At 29.2% G+C, this 19954-nt stretch overlaps 2 protein-coding genes across 2 annotated transcripts; both read right to left on the reverse strand.

Moving 5' to 3' along the window:
• Window positions 1-470: 470 nt before the first annotated feature.
• LOC132934416 (keratin-associated protein 10-6-like) lies at window positions 471-2779 on the reverse strand. Its single transcript, XM_061000720.1, has 2 exons — window positions 2366-2779; window positions 471-1604 (listed from the first exon to the last, which is right to left on the reverse strand). Exons 1-2 carry the CDS (start codon window positions 2777-2779, stop codon window positions 471-473), a joined length of 1548 nt encoding a protein of 515 aa, XP_060856703.1.
• Window positions 2780-8208: 5429 nt separating this feature from the next.
• Window positions 8209-12074, reverse strand: LOC132934070 (uncharacterized). Its single transcript, XM_061000344.1, has 2 exons — window positions 11909-12074; window positions 8209-8849 (listed from the first exon to the last, which is right to left on the reverse strand). Exons 1-2 carry the CDS (start codon window positions 12072-12074, stop codon window positions 8209-8211), a joined length of 807 nt encoding a protein of 268 aa, XP_060856327.1.
• Window positions 12075-19954: the final 7880 nt, after the last annotated feature.

Below are 19954 nucleotides of genomic sequence, written 5' to 3' on the forward strand. Positions count from 1 at the left end.
CTCCATGCATGACGCTTAAAATAAATAAAACCAAATCGTTTCTTTCGTAGAATAGTCTGGTTGTTGCATAGATCCTAGCCTGAATTACCTTTGCCGTGATGGCGCGATCAATGAACGCAGAGACGTGACAAAAAATAGTATGTGTGGCTCGTGCGGGAAGGCAATTTCAGCCTTGGCTGAAAGTCGCCCGCGACTGAAATAGCTCACTTCCCGCCCTTGCCACACAATATACTATTTTGTTAATGTAAGTAACTTCGACAGCAAAAACCTTACGAAAAATAGATTATTAAAATGATTGTAGTTATCCAGTACGAAAACATAAAATACACATCTTTGATACGGTTAAAATAAATTTTGTTTTATTTATTGTCATTTTTTATTCTAGGTATAATACATAATATTATATAGAACTTATTTTAATGACGCGCATAATTTTATAACTTGAACAGGTAGTTAAAATTTATTTATTTTTAGATGTCGCCAATACTCTGTTGTAATTCTTCCATGTCACATTTCAATTGTTTTAATTCCGCAGCATAGTTATCTTCGGTATTTGATTTTGTGGCATATTTTTGGATCATACATTTTGTGCTGTTTGATAGACCGCATGGAAGCTTTATGTCTGACGAGGAACATGATGGCTTACAACAAGAGTCCAATTTTTTTTTCGGACAACAAGGCATTGGCATTGGGTCACAACAAGGTTCGGGTTTCTTTTTCGGACAACAAATAGGAGTTGGCGGGCAACAAGTAGGTTCACATTTTGGTTCACATTTCTTTTTTGGACAACAAATAGGAGTTGGTGGGCAACAAATAGGTTCACATTTTGGTTCACATTTCTTTTTCGGACAACAAATAGGAGTTGGTGGACAACAAATAGGTTCACATTTTGGTTCACATTTCTTTTTCGGGCAACAAGGACTCGGTCCACATTTCTTTTTAGGACAACAACAAGGACTCGGGCAACATTTCTTTTTCGGGCAACAACAAGTATCGACAAAACACTTGATTTGCTCAATTTTTTCCGATAGTAAACACATTTGTTTTAGTTGACATTCTCTTTCGTAAATTTTAATTTTCAGCTGGTTTATTTCCATACATTTACAATCGATTTCTTGTTGCAAATCAACGACTCTTTTCTTCAAGCAACATATTTCGTTATTCTTAGCGCATATTTCTTCTTGTAATTTCTGTACTCGGTTTTTCATTTCTAAGTGATTCTTTGCACTCACTTTATTCAATTCTATTAATTTACAAGCGAACTTTTTAGATTTACATCTTTCGTCATTTAATTTACACATCGCATCGTCTAATCGCATCTCTAAGTCGCTAACTTTTTTGCAACATGTTTTTAACTCGCATGTTAAATGTTCACGTTCTTGTATGTACCTTTCCTCAATGCGCGTAGCAGCTAATTTTGCCTCACATAGACATTTTTTTGTGCAGTTTAACTCCGTAGTCAAAACCCCGTTCATCTCGTGCAATTTATTGCATTCAGTCATGCATTCATCAAGTTCCCTGCGAACTTTACAGAGCTCCTGTTCGGTACATTTCAAAGATGCCTTCAATTTATTAACCAAACAGAGAGTTTCTTCCAATTCCGACTAAAAAATAAAGATAAAAATATGTTAATATCTTCCCGACAACATATCTGTTGTAAAGTATTAAAGTATAATATTCGACATGTGGAGCTGGTCAATTATAGTGACTTATAAAAAAAGGCACATAGACAAAAAAAATATGAATTCGATGGGCTCATAATTCATAATATATCATAGTATAATATTCATTATATAATTTATACCTATAATATAAATTATTATGTGACTGCATAGTTAACGGATAACCTAAAGCAGTAGAGGTAAACTAGGTCAAAACTAACTTTTAGACTATAAAAGTTTGACAACTTTTTTCTTAATTGTTATATTTGACTAGTGGTAGTAAATAAACTAGGCACCCCCATCAAAATTGTTGTTTGGCCATACAGCGAAGATGGCCGTTACAGTCAAAACGTCAAACAAAACACACGGCCGTACCAAATTTAAAAAATATTAGGTTATTTAATTGTGTGTGAAAACAAGAGTGGACAATTAATTATAACAAATAATATTTATACTTATTGGAAAATATAAACCTAAAATACCTATAACTTTGTATGATATTGTATAAGTATTTGAAATTATGTTGTATAATATTATATTTAATTTTAATTATTTGATTCAGTGTTTCATACACTATTAATTAGATGTATTCATATTAAAGTTATTAAACGATCTAAAATTACGTTTTATGTGTATACCTACTAGTGACTAACAATTTTTTTAGTACGTAATTGAATAATAAATCAAGAGAATGAAATATTTACTTTGGTTTGACATAATTCTTTCTGAACACATTTCAAAGTTATTTCAGTCTCTGCTAACTGGGCTTGTAATTTATTTTCATTACATTTTAGAATTTGGATTTGACGACTCATACAGTTGTTGGTGTCTTCTAGTTTCCCATACTTGAGTTCCCATTGGTATTCTGAATTCGCACATTCCTTAAGCTTTTTCGCTTGCTCGTCACACGTAGCTGATAGTTCGCAAAACGCTTTCTTATGGGCGTTAATACTGTCTTCATGACTTTTTTCAAATTGTTTGTAAATTTCTCGTAATTTATTTCTTTCAGAAACCACTGAATCAAACTCTTCTAGTTTTTTATTTAACTTGCATATTTTATCCTCTTGACAGGATATAATTTCTTTTAACTCTTGCGTCGTGTCTTCTGATGAGTACATCTAAATAAATAAAATTTTAAATAAGTACCTATTTTGGATCTTATACTGTACATAATACTGTGTATAACTTACTTTGTATGGATTTATTTTATTTTGTATGAATTTAGAATAAAAATTGAATGTTACAAATTGTATGACCTACTAATCTGTTTTAAGTTATTGTAATTTATTATACTGTTTGTTTAAAATCAAACACAACTTCGGTTGCTATATAATTGTTATACTAATAAACAAAATTATGTACATGAAATTCAGTAATAACATAGATGCCAAGATAATATTTATTTTATTTTAATACATAGTATTCAATTCTTTAACACAAAATTGTATTTGTCTGTCCTTGAACTAGAATAAATTCTTTACTCTTTTTTCAAATTAAATTTCTTTATTAGATATTATTATATAATAAGTTGTTGACTATTCTATATAAGATATAATTTTATATTAACCATAAATTAAATATAAAACATTTACGGTAACAACTTATAAATATATTTATAAAAAACAAATTTATAGATTTCCAATTTATTAGATAAAAAACAAAAATCTAATTTTTAAAACATACCAGTACTTATTATATATTATTAAAATATTTAAGCTAAAGAATATGTATTCATATAATTAACCTAGGTTTAACCGTTTAGGTACAGTCGAGACCCAAATAATTATAATATAGGTTCAATAATTAGATATCTATCGCAGAGCTAAAAGCATATGAGAGAAGAAAAAATCAGGAATTTCAGGAGCTATATCACAGGCCTAATATTATATCATATATAAAAGGCAAACGTCTAGAATGGTTTGGTAATGTATGGAGAGCGGACGGACAAATAATGAAAGAAGTTCTAGTTAACAAAATAAACAAAAAACATCCATTACGAAGATTAAGGACCTAATGGGCGGATGTCGTGGCTCAAGACATCAAAAATATAAAAGAGGACTAGATTTTTGACAATGAATATGGTAGAGAGAACTAGGGAAGTGGAGAGGTTATGTGATGGCAGCGATGGCCCTTAATGGGCTGACAAGCTGAAGAAGAAAGAAGAAGAAAGAATGGTTCAATAACGATAATCTAGTAAACTAAGTATCTATACACTACCTATACTGGGTAATGCCATTGTCCATTGATTATAAATACTAAGTACTATAGTATATTCATAACCAATGGCAATACTTAAATTATACTTAGTAGTGTACTATATTATATATTTAAATTATTCAATTAATAGCTCTTATAGTTTGGTACCTATTTTTTAATATTGGATAGTATGAATCTGTATTAAATATCTACTCATATTTTAATATTTTTTTAATGCTGGCTAGTTTGAGTTTTTTTTTAATAATATAACTGATTTACAATAAATTATTCATTTATTTAACCGTATTATTATAATATAATAGGTATTAATAGTTAATGAGTCTTTGGTTAAATGTATTTCTATTTGTTTGTTTTGAATAATTATGAATAAGTATTAATATTAAAATTTATAATTTTCAGTTTATACAACTTTATAACTGAATATAAAGAGACAAACAGCAGTGAGTGAGTGAGTAAAAAATGTACCCCAAAACTTATGAAAGACTGTTTTTTTACATATTTAGCAGCATCGTGCTTAAGCAACAGTGTGGCAGTGTGGCTGGCGGTTGCAGTGTCGCTGAAATCTCTAACGATTTATGTTGCGAACTCGAGTTTAAAACTCAAATCCATTATAACCCAATCCATTATGCCACGCTAGTAGTGCACTAAAGGTGGTGGACCTCCCCCCCCCCCTCAATGCCTGCTAATGGCATAATATTTATTTTTATTTTTTAAAGATTCCTTGACATTGTTATCAACACTTTTTATATCTCATATATTAAATAATTGTGTTTATTAAGCAATAAAATGAATGTATATACTCAAGAAAAGAATAGAAAAACTGTAATTAAATACATTTTTTTGGATCCACCCCCTCTTGAATAAATCCTGGTTACACCACTGTACCACGTACCCCGCCACATGGATCATACGGATAGTACTGACTTTGAAATAATGCATGATATTAATATACAATGCTATAAACACTATGATCGTAACATTTTTTTCTGTGTTTTGTTAACATATTATAACACTCTTCCACCCCACTCCAAAATAATACGTTGTGGTCGGTGGTCGCCACAGGTATACATTGGGATAGGTGCTACTGTACAACATAACAAAATGTATGTGGCACGCGTAGGTCGTTTAGTATTTTACGTACGATAAAGAGGTGTTATTAGTTTTTCATCATAATCATCTGTTAATCTCAAAGTTGTGTATTTTAAGGTAAATGGTGTACTAGACGTACTTAGTATTTGTGAGCCTCGTCACTTCACCCGTCTTCCGAGGATTGACAGCCGAAAGCGGAGGAGCGTCAATAGGTACACACATGATGGACATACGCACATCAGTCAACTGCATAATATAATGTCCACACTCCACAGGCTCCTCGTATTAGGATGCCTTTACTACCATTATTTAGAATTTCAATAAATTATACTTAACTATATAATCTATGTCTAGTTAGGTACTTACCGCCAATTTTAAAAAAAAAAATTGATTTACTATAGGTATTGTATGCATTCTTATTTCTTAAAGAGTAGATGAGTATATTTTTTTAAAAGTATAATATTCCGTAGATCTTGGGATAGTTAAATATTGAATTTTTAATTGAGATTATTAATTTTTAAGTTTATCGGTATTCAGTGAAACTTCCGAGTATACATGTGCACGTGTCCAAATTTCTCTAAAATAGTTTTGCGTAAATAATATGAATAATTATATGTATAAGAATATAAGATAATACACATTAATAGGTACATGACCTCGTGGGTACAGTCATATTATATTATATATAATATAGCGTATAAAATAAATATAAAATATTCATTTTATTTTATTTTATTTTATTTTATTCATTATATATATATATTTTTTATCGAGTGTAGCTCGCACCGGATACAGTGACTATGACACAATTGTTTAAAGCACACTTTGGGTTCAACACTTTGATCTCCTTGATGCAAGATAGTTAGTTATGTTTTATTAATATTTAAAAATATAAATTAAAAATTAATTACTAGCTTTTAAAAGAAGAATCTTAGTGGACCCTTCAGTGGCTCAATACATAACAATTTATATGAATGTAATGTATATGAAATGTGTTTAACAATTTATTGTTATGTTGTATACTATAATGGTAGCATGTATAGTTATCATCTATATAGCTACCATTATAGGTATTTGCTATAGATTTTTATTTTTACATAATCAAGGCACTTATTACTACTTAATCGCATATTATTATGTCTTATGTATTTTGATAATTTTTTTTAATGGCTTAATTTTTGTAGTTTTGTATAGTTTCAAGTAGGTAGCTCCATTGGGAGCCCTCCTACATCGTGCCATTTTTCATGTTATGTAATCCTCTTTGTTGTATATTTTCTTATTAAATAAAAAAAAAAAGTTTTGTATAGTTTACACATAGCAATAATTAAGTTTAAAATAGCCCAATTATTTTTTTTATTTAATAAAATGAAAAATGTATAATATCATATACTATACAATGTACATTATAATATGTATACAATTTATTTAAGCTTAATTATTATATTTAACATTTTTTAATCCACAATAAAAATATCTAAATTTATATATAGCTATATTATATATTATTTATTGTTAATATTTTTTTAAGTTAAATATTCTAGATAGGTAATAAGTTTTAAAATAAATTATACAAAAAAAACTACTCCATTAACAATAGTTTGGTTTATTATAATGCAAATTGTGTATAGAAATATAAGAAATATAAAATTATACGTAAATCATATTCTGATACAGGTATTTAGATAATTAATACAGCATTTTTATTATTTTCAATATGACTTCTAAACGAATATTTTATGTAAAATATTTATGTATGTGTACTTAGATATCACAAGACAAACCTGGCACCTCAAATCTCGAATCCACGTCAACGTATTCTGTGAAGTGTGAGTGCTGTATTATAAATATATTATGATCTATCCATCTAGGGTTCTAGAAAATACCCATTCTGTATGTCTTGTATGGAGGTAAACTGAGTCCGAAACACCTTTTTTGTGGTAAACTGAGTAACCTAAAAGCTTGAGAGTTTCTGGTTTGAACATTTTTATGGTGAACTGGCTGAACTGAGTCCCTTTAAAAGCACATTCTTCATATCACATGTACAGGCTGAGGACAGTCCGTGGTTAAAATTTAAAAATGTGCTTTTTTGTTTTCTCAATTGTTTTTCAATAATTATTTTAATTCGCAATGTTGTCATATTTAAATGAAAAATCATAATTAAGTACATATCGATATACCTATGTGTACTAATTATTATTAATAATATTTATTTTATCACTATTTTTATTATGTACAGGAACAGGGTAAAAATGTATATTAAATGAGTTTAACAAATTCAAGCCATGAAATATTTTTATTTTCACCATTTCACCATTTCTTGTCTCAAAATAAATGTCTTTTTCTAGTGTTATTTTTTTTATAATAACCTATTTGTTACATGTTTGCATGTATGTATCTATTTGAATGCCTTTGAGTAGGTATATCAATAGAACTATAGATGTTTGGATGAGAATTATTATTAAACATACCATCGAAAAATCGGTTATCACTAACTGGGTTTTCCAGAATGTAGAACATTTTACTTTTTATATATTTATAAATTATTTTTAGAAAATTAAATTATATTATTCTTAGACTCAATTTACTTGAGATGTTTAAGATTTTCGTAACCAGTTTACCGGTAAATAATATTTACGCAATTATTTGGGACTCAATGGTCAATTCACCTAGCCCCACCAGCATACGATGTAGATCACCTATGTGTGTACCTAAATGATAATAGGTATCAGATCCAGACTACAATCTATTATATTATAATTTATAGTAAATTTAATAGTATAATATGTATACATTTATAATTATACTTAAAAATAGTATAGGGCTATGCATTGGTATCTTTTTGATGCAGTGTCCTTTTACAAACCTGGTTCGTCATATCCACGAATCGGCTCATATCGACACAAGATCTATTTTTTAATTTATATATAATAAATTTCGTTGTATATTTTAACTATGGACACGAAAATGCGTGTTAGACAAAAATGATTTAGCTTACATAATAAGTAAATTGATTTAATTTGTTTTAAAATTATAAAAAGAAACTTCTCTTATTTCACGATAGTTTGGAAAATTCGTTGAATATATTTTATTATATTGTTTATCATAAATCCTAGCCCTACAACTGATAATCTATAATAATAATATGATCCTGCAGGACGCGGACACCCGTGGTGTGTCTGCCACGATGCACGAAACGGTTGGTGATGGGGGGTGGGGGGGTGTGTTTAGTCATCCGCAGTCATCAGTCGCGGTCAGCCGCCCTGCAAGCGGCTGCGACGCTATTGGCGCAACGCTGCCAGACGGAAAGGAAATCGACCACCGACGCCGGTTCGTTTCGCGGATAAGCGGCGTGGACAGTCGTCATGGCGGTCGACCCACCGCCGCCCAGCGCGGTCGCCGTGTACTGGAACCAACACTTGATCCTCTGGTGGGTGTGTCGGCGCCGCCTGACCACCGTGGCCGTGGACGGGCTGTGCCGCTGCTCCTCGTTCGACTGGCGGTGCAGGGCCATCAGCTTGGCTTTGAGGCGTTCCAGAAATCCAGGTGGCGGAAATTCCGACTGCCTGTCCACGCCTGACTTGTGTAACATGCACCACGGGTGAATGACAAACAACAGGTTCCGCTCCGGATGTCCTATCCAACCGCCGCCGTGGTTCGTAACGGACACGGTGGACGTGTACGCTGCACTAGTCGAGGAAGTCCGGCCACTTGGGACGGCAACTCCTTGGGCCGGCCCGTGGTCCGACCGTTCCAAACCGTCCGTCGATGACACTTCCGCTTCATCCGCATCTTCCGCTTCGTCCACTCCGTCAGCTCGCTCGGCTTTTCTCGTCACCTCTGCCGCTGCCGTGGTCGTTGTCATCAACCGTCTCTTGGACAGAGCTAAATTTGTGTGAAAATGAGTGTCGCGCTAAAAGTGACGGCCATAATATTATATAGTAATTTAATATATATATATATATCGTAGTATATACTATAATGATTATACAGGGTGTTCAATAATAGAGAATGTTCCTGATTTCAAAAATCATAACGCAGGGTTTTGTCATAGCACGATTATTAGTCGTTAAGGTGCCCGGTGCCAATGTAATTTTTTACACAAAAATACGCTCTACGCAAATAATGATCCTGTTCTGTTGAATCAAATTTGATAAATTTTTTTTAACTAATAGAGGTTAATATTCTACAGGCCGAATCGAACTCCGTTTTTAAATATTTCAATCTCAAACTATATAATATTATGTCTTCAAAAATAATAATATTTTAAGTGTTTTTTTTATAAATATAATATACCATAGTTTTAAATGAAATAAAAATCGAAGTTCAATGCGACCTTTAGGAAGTTAATTTTAGATTACATCAAAAAGTACCTACATTCGGTGCATGGAAAATATTTTTGTCACGGCTGAACCGAAAGTTTAGTATCAATGACGGTTGAAGCGTTGGAAAACGATCTTTTTCCGTCAAAATTAAGTGGAAATCCCCAAAAGTGATGGGCGAGCATATCACGCGTATCACCTGCACAACCAGGCAATAAAATCTATACGGAGATCCTTCAGAGACATACACTTTTGGTTACATCTGATATTCATATAATAACATCCATGCATGACGCTTTAAATAAAATATAAAACCAAATCGTTTCTTTCATGAAATATTGTTTTCGTAGAATAGTCTGGTTGTTGCATAGATCCCTGAACTACCTTTGAGTGATTGATTAACGCAGAGGCGTGACAACAAAATAGTAGGTATGTGTGGCAAACGTCGCCCGCCACTGAAATAGCTCACTTCCCGCCATTGCCACACAATATTATACTATTTCAATTTTTCGGTTGTATTAGATTTTTAGTAAAGTATTTTTAATACGCAATAATTAAAAGTGTTAAGTTATGAACCCTACATTTCTTACTTTATGCTTACGCTTTTCCAAACTCAAAATGCCAATATTTTCAAAAGCCTAACCAACATTTTTGTGTCCAAAAATTGAAAAATCTATCAATTGACACGACATATACTGCACTTGCGTGGAACAATTTTCACTGCCTATATTATAATGTCACTATATATTTTATATTCTGAAATCCGAATAGCGATGAAAATCCATAATTATTTTAACCCAATTTCTCTTTAAATCAAAAGCAACCAATTTATTCGTATATTATAAAAGCCTTCAGTGGCCATCGATCGTTGTGTTAACAGTAATTCGATAATTGATTACAATAAGTAGGTGATTCATATAATAATTATCATTTTATTTCCCCGCAGTACATGCAACTATTACGGGAAATGTTTCCGGCCTCAGCAGTACGACAGTTTTATCTGTCCAGTGTACACTACATTAATATATAGTTTATCAATAGCGTTTTATTCTTTTGCAGTCAGAAATATTTTAACTATAGTCCGAATCACAGCAAAGTGATATTACGATGCTCGGTAACGTATAATAATATAGTGAGCATTATAATAATATGGTAGTTGAATCTGGTCCTATCATCGGTATTTTATAAGTATATTATATTGTAATATATATATATTAAATGCTTATGATTACCTATACCTTATCCGACATACGTATATTACATAAATCATGTAATGTATAGTTGACCTCCAAATAACGATAAAAGCTATATTACACTTCTGTTGGTTAATATTGTCAATTCATTTTTTTTCTTGATGTTTAAAAATATATTTTTATTACTACTTTGAAGACAAAAAAATCACATGAGAAATTTACATTATTTTTTAATAATAGGTAATATTTAGATACATCACTATTTTAAGGTCTATCACTATTTCAGTATTTCACTAAACTAGATAGGAATTATAACACGACCTTCAGAATGTATCTACTTAAAATACCTGAATGGGTTATTATTCATTTTACATTCTCCAATGAATTCGATTGAGAGTTTTGATCGTCTAATACTCTAATTGAATAGATTTTTTTAACACGTACCTATTTGTAGACCTATAGTTAGGCACTTTTAAAATTTTTTAACAACCATCCTAAGTATCTATACTTAAGGTTCCTAAACTTTTTAATTCTATGCCCCCGCCTTCGTTTTCAAAAATCTTGCCCCTCTAGCATAGACGACCTTTTTTTATAGTGATATAAAATAACTATATATTATACAAATAAAGACTTTTTTCATAATTTTAAAAATAAAATATAAATCCTCTTAATAATTAATAATATTATTTTTATATTTTTGAATACAATTTTTTGAATATTTTTATATTAAATATAAGTAAAATTAATTTATTGTTTTCAATTTTACTGATTGTAAAAGGGCATAATTATTTTAACGAAAAAATTATCGTTATTTCATCATCACTATAATCCCCCCCCCTCCTGCCCACGGTAGTATGTATTAAACATGGGCATGAATAATATTTTGTAATATTTATGTTGTAAATTATTTAATAATAATAAACACTGAAAATATGTAGGTACCTATTCAAAGGGTTAATTATTATTAGGATATAGGACATAGGTTAGGTATTAAATAATGTCAATATCGGTTGATCGAGTGTAGGTATATTAAACAATAATTTGTTTCAATGGTATTTACCTCAGCTATTTAATTAGGTAAAAAATTAATACATTTCTGAAATGTATAATACCTAATAATACCTATATTTAATTCAAGCATTTGATTTTTAATTCACTTCAATAGTTATGGTAGGCTTTTATTCTAAATTCAGTGTCATAATAATAGGTAAGTGATAACATATTATATAATAAAACATGAACACTTAAAATACAAAACATAAAATATGTTCTAACTTATCTAACTTATACCTATTAACGAGGTAAATAAATAAATTATCATGATCTATATTTAGTACGATTTTTGTTATATACAGGAACTAAAGGTTATTAAAGGTAACAACTAATTTAATACCTACCGATAAATTGTATGAACATTTTTAATACTTACATTTAAATTTTGTTTCCGATTCTTCGTTTTCAAAAATAGATACAAGTCGTTGAAACTTCAAAGATGTTTCATTAACTGTAAAATTATGTTCTTTGGTTAATTTTTCAATACGTTCTTTTACAGTTAAATTTAAACTATCATTGTCATCACAGTAGTTATCGGACATGGTTTATCTTGACAAAAATTTTAAAAAGGCGAACTTCCAACTTCTGAGTTAAATCATTGAATGAACGACAATTATCTTTCAAACTACTTTATTACTTCCACCTTTTGTTGTTGTGCTAAGTGTAAACCATTAAATAGCTGTAATAATAATCGGTTTACTTATATATGCTTTTAATCACGCACTAGGTATGTTTCTGATTCAATAGTTTATGTTTTTTAATTGTTTTGAAATTACGCACGGCGCACGATATACTATTGATATATAGGTATACGATTAGTGTTACCTATCCATAATGTATTATTAGTGTGTTTCATACTAAATTATATTATTGTAATTTATTAAAAGTGAGTACTTATGTAATGATGTCATAACGGTATCGAAACATATATATTATGTAGAATGTTTTTAAATTATATATTCCTAATTTAATGTATAGCTGGTACCTAAGAAGTTATAGATGAACTTTAATATTGTTATCGAATTTTTATTTTAAAGTAAGTATTATACGTTTTATTGGTTCTTTAATTCTTAATTTTGTTTACAACTAGCTGATCCCGCACACTTCGTTGCTATTAAAAAAACTTGTGTTTGTTCAACTCCTTTTGGGTGTAACTCGCCGAAGTAAGTGAAACTCAAGCACCCTGGTAGGCAATCTGACTACGTCTGCAGATCGCGGACACCACCGATCAGCGGCTATAAGTGCAACTCACCTTGGTAGGCAATGTGCGAAAATTTGGTTTGATGCATGCTTTGATCTGCCCCATTAACAATGGAAAATAATAAAATAATAAATACTAATTTCTATTAATTATTTTTCCTATAACCAATAGCAGCCATTTATAAACAAAAATTTCCATCGTAAATCTCAAAGCCCCTGTTTGAAAACCTCCCCGGGTCCACTCTTATTTAACTTTTCTCTACAAAAGCCTATATTCTTCTCCAAGGTCTAATCTATCTCTGTACCAAATTTCATCGAAATCAGATGAATGGTTTAGGAATACATAAAAGATATAGAAACATTTATTGTGTTTTATATATACGAGTATAGATGAATATCTACAGCTTTAATTAAACTTTAATATATAAGGATTCGTACCTTTATTATAAATATGGCAAGGATAACAATAACAATTAACAAACTTATATAATGATACCAAATAATTTAAAATCATATTATTTATAGATACGCCTAGGTAGCATATTAAAACTAATTAATAAATTCAGAAAAAATTTAGTCTTTCTAATCAGTAGTCGCCTTTGATTTAAAAATAGAATAAAAATGATACTTTAAAGATATACTAAGATATACTTCCTTGCTAGTAATTTTTGAAATACTTATATAAATATTGAAATTTACCAGTTTAGGAATATTGTTAGATGACATTTTCACATTTCACGTTTAATTTAAATTTAATGAAATTTATAAGCATTTTGTTTTTTTAAATATAATGAAAGGAACAAATATGTCACTATATCGACTATTATAAATACGCTATACCTACAGTGTTCACTATAATTTCTACTCAGAATCATTTTATGAGTGTTTTAGTTTATTATTATTGTTTTCAAACTTATAATAATAATTATTACTTTTGACTTGTTCGAGTGCCTATTTAATACTCAGGTTTTGTACCATGTATTCCTGTCCGCTTTTAATTATTTTATAGCTGTGGTAGAATTTCACTTGTATATATTGAACATAATATATTAAACAATTGTAACCATGATCATGATAATTATCTTAATTTATTAGTTATTAGGTACTTTAACTGGTATCCCACAGTTTTGAATGTTTTAAAGTGTTAAAGATTATGTTTATCTATTATCTTAGCATCAAGAAAATTCAATAACTTTTAAGCACTATAATATTTTAAGTACTTACTATATCTAAAATACATATCTACATAAATTTTTTTTCTTACAGTGAGCTTATCATTTTAGTATGATAGCTAAAAGTAGACTCAACCTGCTGCTTATTTACAACAATTTGATTGATTGATTATGTTTAATATGTTTATTTATTGTTGAACACTACAACACATTTGATGATTTTTTTGAATTTCTTTTAAGGTTCATACCATGTGCGTTGAAGATAAAGGTAGGTAAGCTACCTAATCTTTTTAAATATTTTACTTATTACAACAAACATGTTTATCTTATTAGGGATTGCATTAGAATCAAAAAAAAAATGTGTCGAACAGATTGAATTTGTATCAGTACTTATTACAAATTCATTTAAATAAAAATAATAAAATAATTTAGTAGGACGTCACCAGTATTTATTTTAATATGTACAGTCATAATATTAAAATAATATATCATACAATTTTGAATAATTAATTATACTCTTGTAAGGAATTTTTTTGATTAATTTTTATCATTTTAATATACTATGTACATTATAATATAATATACATATAATATATAATATTGTTAATATGTATATTGTATAATAATATATTATATTGTATTATTTAGTCATTACAGTGAAACTTCCCTTAACGAACACCTCTAAAAAGTGGACACCCCCTAATAGTGGACATTTTTTTTAGTAATGGGGACATTTTCACTATTTATCCATAGGAAAACCTCTAAATACGGGACACTCTAAATAACGACCACTTTTATGGAATTTTAACTTTTGATTTTAATCGTTTTTTATGATACATTTAGAAGAATTGTGAAATATCTAGATAAAAGTCTACACGTGTAAGTTCTATATATTATTATTTATTACTATTACCCATTATCTTTATTTTATTCGTACTGATGTTATTGAAATATTATTGTGTCGACGAAAATATTTTTCTAGTTTTTGTCATGTAAAGTTTTCGTGATCGTATTTAGTTGTGCTTGTCATTCCAATATACGATGTATATATAGTAATTACCAATGACCTAAGAGACTAAATGAAAACGTTTAACTTTAAAATAAAAAATTGAAATTCTTGCATTTTGAGCCTCCAATACAAATATAGGATGTTTGTGAGTTCATCACTGACAAATTTGGGGTTAGTGAAACATAAATCACGGATATAGTAGCAAGTAAAGACGCTATTTATAAAACATGAGCTGAAAAAAGCGAAGAGTTACAATAATGGACAAAACTACAGAAACTTCTGTCATCGACAATGATGTGTTAAACTGGTTTTGTATTTTTTCATACATTTTTAAATTAATAGGTAAATATGTCCATACATACATAAATAATTTTAAATAATAATATATACATATTACACACATACGTATATACAAATGGTACAAATGTATTACGTTTATATTTATATCATTATTACATTGAATAAATATTTACATATTATTATATACAATATACATACATAGTTATTAATTGATACCTATACAATTTTTTGTCTCTATCTGGATACCGGACACCTCCAAATAGCAAAAACATGTCAATGACCGAGAGTGTTCGGTGTACTTAGAGGTTTCACTAAATTATATATTTATTAGAGAATCAGAAGAGTCCGTGCATCGCTAAAATAATGAATTGAATCGACAGCAGAAGTTGGCTAAGGCTCTAAATATTTTCATTCTAATGCAATGTCAAGATGAAGGATCATTTTAGGTTTATGGTTGGTGTTTATAGGTATTTAGATTTTTCGTAGAGATACCTATAACATTTTATTATGAACTGTCTACAAGTACAACATATTTTGGTTTTTAAATTGTTTTTATATCTCAGTTTACGATTAATCATAATTTTAAATTGTATTTCTTAAATGTAATAACCAGGTCCCTACGTCAGTGACCATACATTGTGCAGTATGAAAATATAAATTTTAAAAAGTGTGTAATGACGTCACGTAGTGATAAATTAGTTTCAACAGCTTCATGAATCCATAACATATATTATTATAGTTATACACTTATTTTTATACAATTGTATCATCTATATTATTGTGAATGTACGAGGCGTGTCGTATGAACGTAGAAGTAGGTATTTTTGTTTTTTTTTTGCAGAAATAATAATTATTGTGCTATACAAACGATTGTGTACAACAGCAACTGGGATAACCTATTGTAATTAAAATATCTGTACCTAAATTTCAGTGAATAAATCAATTTTTTTAATGATATATTATGACGTTATTTAGTGAGCAACATGTCCTTAAAACTAATGTCTGGTAAAATAAATGCGTTCCATATTTTATTAGAATATAATATTGTACTGATGTCATATTAAGTCTAAAAAAAAAAAAATGACAACCGGAAGAAAAATATTGAATGAACACGGGCGTGCAAATTTTCAACGGTAAAATAGTTCATCGACATCAGCGTTTGTAGAACACATCCGTTGTACGATAACAACGGCCATGGTGTCCTGCGATAAACGATTTCCTGGTTAATATTTCAACTCGTAGGCTTTAATACTGGTCAATTATATAATACGCATGTGATCATTGAAGATATAAAATACTAATATACTTGTCGCATTAACTATTCACCGCACAGAAAATAACAGACGTAGTTCATGTTTGATACCTAGATAAAATGTTGTCAAAAATCTTCTTATTAATATGTTTCGTTAAATATCACATAATAACGAACAATGCTGTAAAGTATTAGGTAGGTAGGTACCTACTAACATTATAATACAGTTATATTGTTATATAGGTAATTCTATATGGATGACCATTATAAAAATATAAAATATTCACGTACATAATTGTATATATTGCTCTCACTATGTTTCATGGATAAGTTGCGAGCACGTAGGTACGTGGAATTTATCGTGGCTACTATTAAACTTAGAATTTTTCATCTACTTTTTTTTATAAATATTGTGTATATTCTGTAAAATATTAAGTCGATAGTTAATATTATAAACATTGAAGAAGCCGTGCATCGTAAATAGACTGAGATTACTCACCGTTAAGGCTACCATTCCATATTCGAGAACCTACTCCGGATATTCAAAGACCAATATCAGAGGGTGGGAGACCAGAGACTCGATATAATATAAAATATTGGCATCTACATAATATATATAAAACTATTTGTATTGCGTGTTATAAAAACAAATTTTAGAGGAATACCACCTCCTCCAGCCTGCTAAGTATATGTAGTTCAGAATCAGTAGTGATATTGTAATATTACTGTAGCAGATTCGTTTGACACCTAAAAATGTAGCTTCTGCAGCGAGAATATTCCTAACTGACTTATATTATATACGTCATGCACAATAATATTATTATTATCATATTATGAGGAACTAAATATTATAACATGCCCCCTACAGTTTATTATGGGCGAACAGTCATAATTTTTCTTAGACATCGAGTTTACGAGTCTCTTTCAATTAGTTTTCATACTAAAATTATAAAAATGTATTTAGAATAAATTATAGTAGTAAATATTTTTTAAAAATGAAATATAAAAAGTGGATGTCGTTCTTCTGTACAGTAGTTTGCAAGTGGAACAATGTATAATGGATTGTATTAAACTTGAATTCAATGATATAATATCATTGTATAAGAAAAACGATTCTGAGCGGAGACTGTTTATCAGTCTGGATTTTTTAAATTTTTATTTTTTATTATAGCCTTTAAGTAGAATTAATATTATAATATTATAATTTTTTGTTCGTTGCTACAGTGATAAACAAATCGTTAGAAATTAAAATCCCATTTTAAGCGGTTTTTCGTAATTTGTCAGTAGTTTAAAAAAAAAAAATAAACATCATTGTAAAACCGCTAGCTTTCTTGCTCCACTCAGAATCTAAAATACAAATATGGGCTATTTTTATTGTAACGGGAGACTATACCTAATATTTGTAATTAACTTATGCATAAAGAAATACCATTATAAAACGTAAAATGGTATAAATAATACTCAAAATAAATGGTATTTTAAAAATTGTTGAATTGCTGAAAGAACAGTTTATGAGAAACCAACCTTATATCTATTACACTTTCAAGATTTTTGACTCAGAATTAAAACAGTTCTACCAACATTAATCAAAAAATAACTAAGTCAAACATTTCAAATGTCTAAAAAGCGCTCAAAAATAACCAAAATATTTTGAAAACTATATCTGCATTCTGCAGGTCTAGAAAAATGTTGATATGAATATTTTGTGGACATTAATAAAAATATCAACGGTTATTAATTTTGAAAAAAAACAGTGGTTGCCCAAATATTTTTGTTTTCTCGTTTATTTAGTAAAGTATTACAATTTTTTTTACCTCATAGGGCCTAGAGTACCAACTTAATCCAATTCACTACTAAAAACCACCCAAGATATTTTCTGTTATAAAAAGTGTATTAAAACACACACACACAAAACATCATTGTAAAATACTAAAATCAATGCATTCATCGCTCCACTCTGAGTGTAAAATAAACGTTTTCTAGTACCTACGCATTGTTAGTCATATACTCATATCATTAAAACAATACTTTTTTATTTGTATTTATGTATACATTTTATTTGGTAAGTATGTATATTATTGTAGTGTGAATGTAATTATCTTTGTTATGAAATATTATATTAGGTATTTACGTAGTCTAATGTACTAATGTACAATTTATTTTAAATTATAGTTTAATTCAATCTGTAAAAGGTGCTGTTAAGAATTTGAGGTTCTTTTAAAAATACTTTCAATTTGGGCCACAATATTATAATTTAACATATTATTAATATAATATATTATCTTGAATTGTGGGTTAACAGGTTGAGCGGGATGGTTGGTGATACTTGTACAATATACATAATTACTTTACTTTAGACCATAAAAACCGCGGAAAAGAAAATTCATTCGTTGCAAATTTGTTAAGAATATAAAAAAGTTTGTGGTTGAATAAATTATAAGCTGATGATGAACTATCCCACTTACTGACCTTGGCTCAGTAAAATGATTTACTCTGGTCTCTGAATGTTAACCAATATTTAAAAGTTGCCGATCGGTTAAAATATGATTGATAAGTACCTTCTAAATATAATGAATATTTTTATTACCTATATACCTACGACTCCGAAATTTGGTAATAATATATGTCATTGTTAATGATTATTGTCATATTTGTCAAGATTTCTATTTTTGGTAATAACCAACTGTTTTGGTTCGGGAGTACAATGATAATATGGACGAATGGATGGATTCAAACGGTAGCATCGTCGAGCTCGCCACCTGGCCGGTGACAGAAGCTGAAAGTCAACGAACGTGATGATTATAATAATAATCAATCAACGACATACCATTGTTGTGGGCGGAGAGGGATGGAGTGTGGTAGTATTGCATCTTTAATCAATCAAATAATAATAAGGAGAAAGACGAATTAAGAATACCGTTTTCGAATGATATATAATACCTACTCTTTTACAACTTAAATCAATCACAGGTTTTCAAATCCGTCTACGCTGTCTCAGTTTTCGAAAACAATTAATGTAATTATTGCTTACCTATAGATGCAGCAATATTATTTACACAAAAAGTTATTTATTATAATTTATAACATTTATTTTTGCAGTTGAATTTCGTCGTGGCTTTCTGTCACTCATAGAATCTAATGTTAATTTGAATAAGATAATGTTGTGTCTTTTGTAATATAATATTTCATTATAATACAGGTACAATAACAGCTATAATATATTATTATGTTAAAAGACGAATCAATTTTTAGGATCTTAATTTTTTTCTTTCTTGTCTATAATAGTCATGTATTCAAGTTATGAGATTTGGTTCGCACTCTAAAATATATCAAAGAATACTCTAAAATTGTATCAATTTTTAGACTTAATTATTTTAAACTATAAATATAAATCATATATTAATTAATAAATAATTAAATAGAGCTAAATATTGAATATTGTAATATTATAAATTATAGTTATTTAGGTATTAGATACAGATTCTTTCG

The sequence above is a fragment of the Metopolophium dirhodum genome, chromosome 1, assembly GCF_019925205.1.
Source record: "Metopolophium dirhodum isolate CAU chromosome 1, ASM1992520v1, whole genome shotgun sequence".
In the NCBI taxonomy this organism is placed as follows: Eukaryota; Metazoa; Arthropoda; class Insecta; order Hemiptera; family Aphididae; genus Metopolophium; species Metopolophium dirhodum.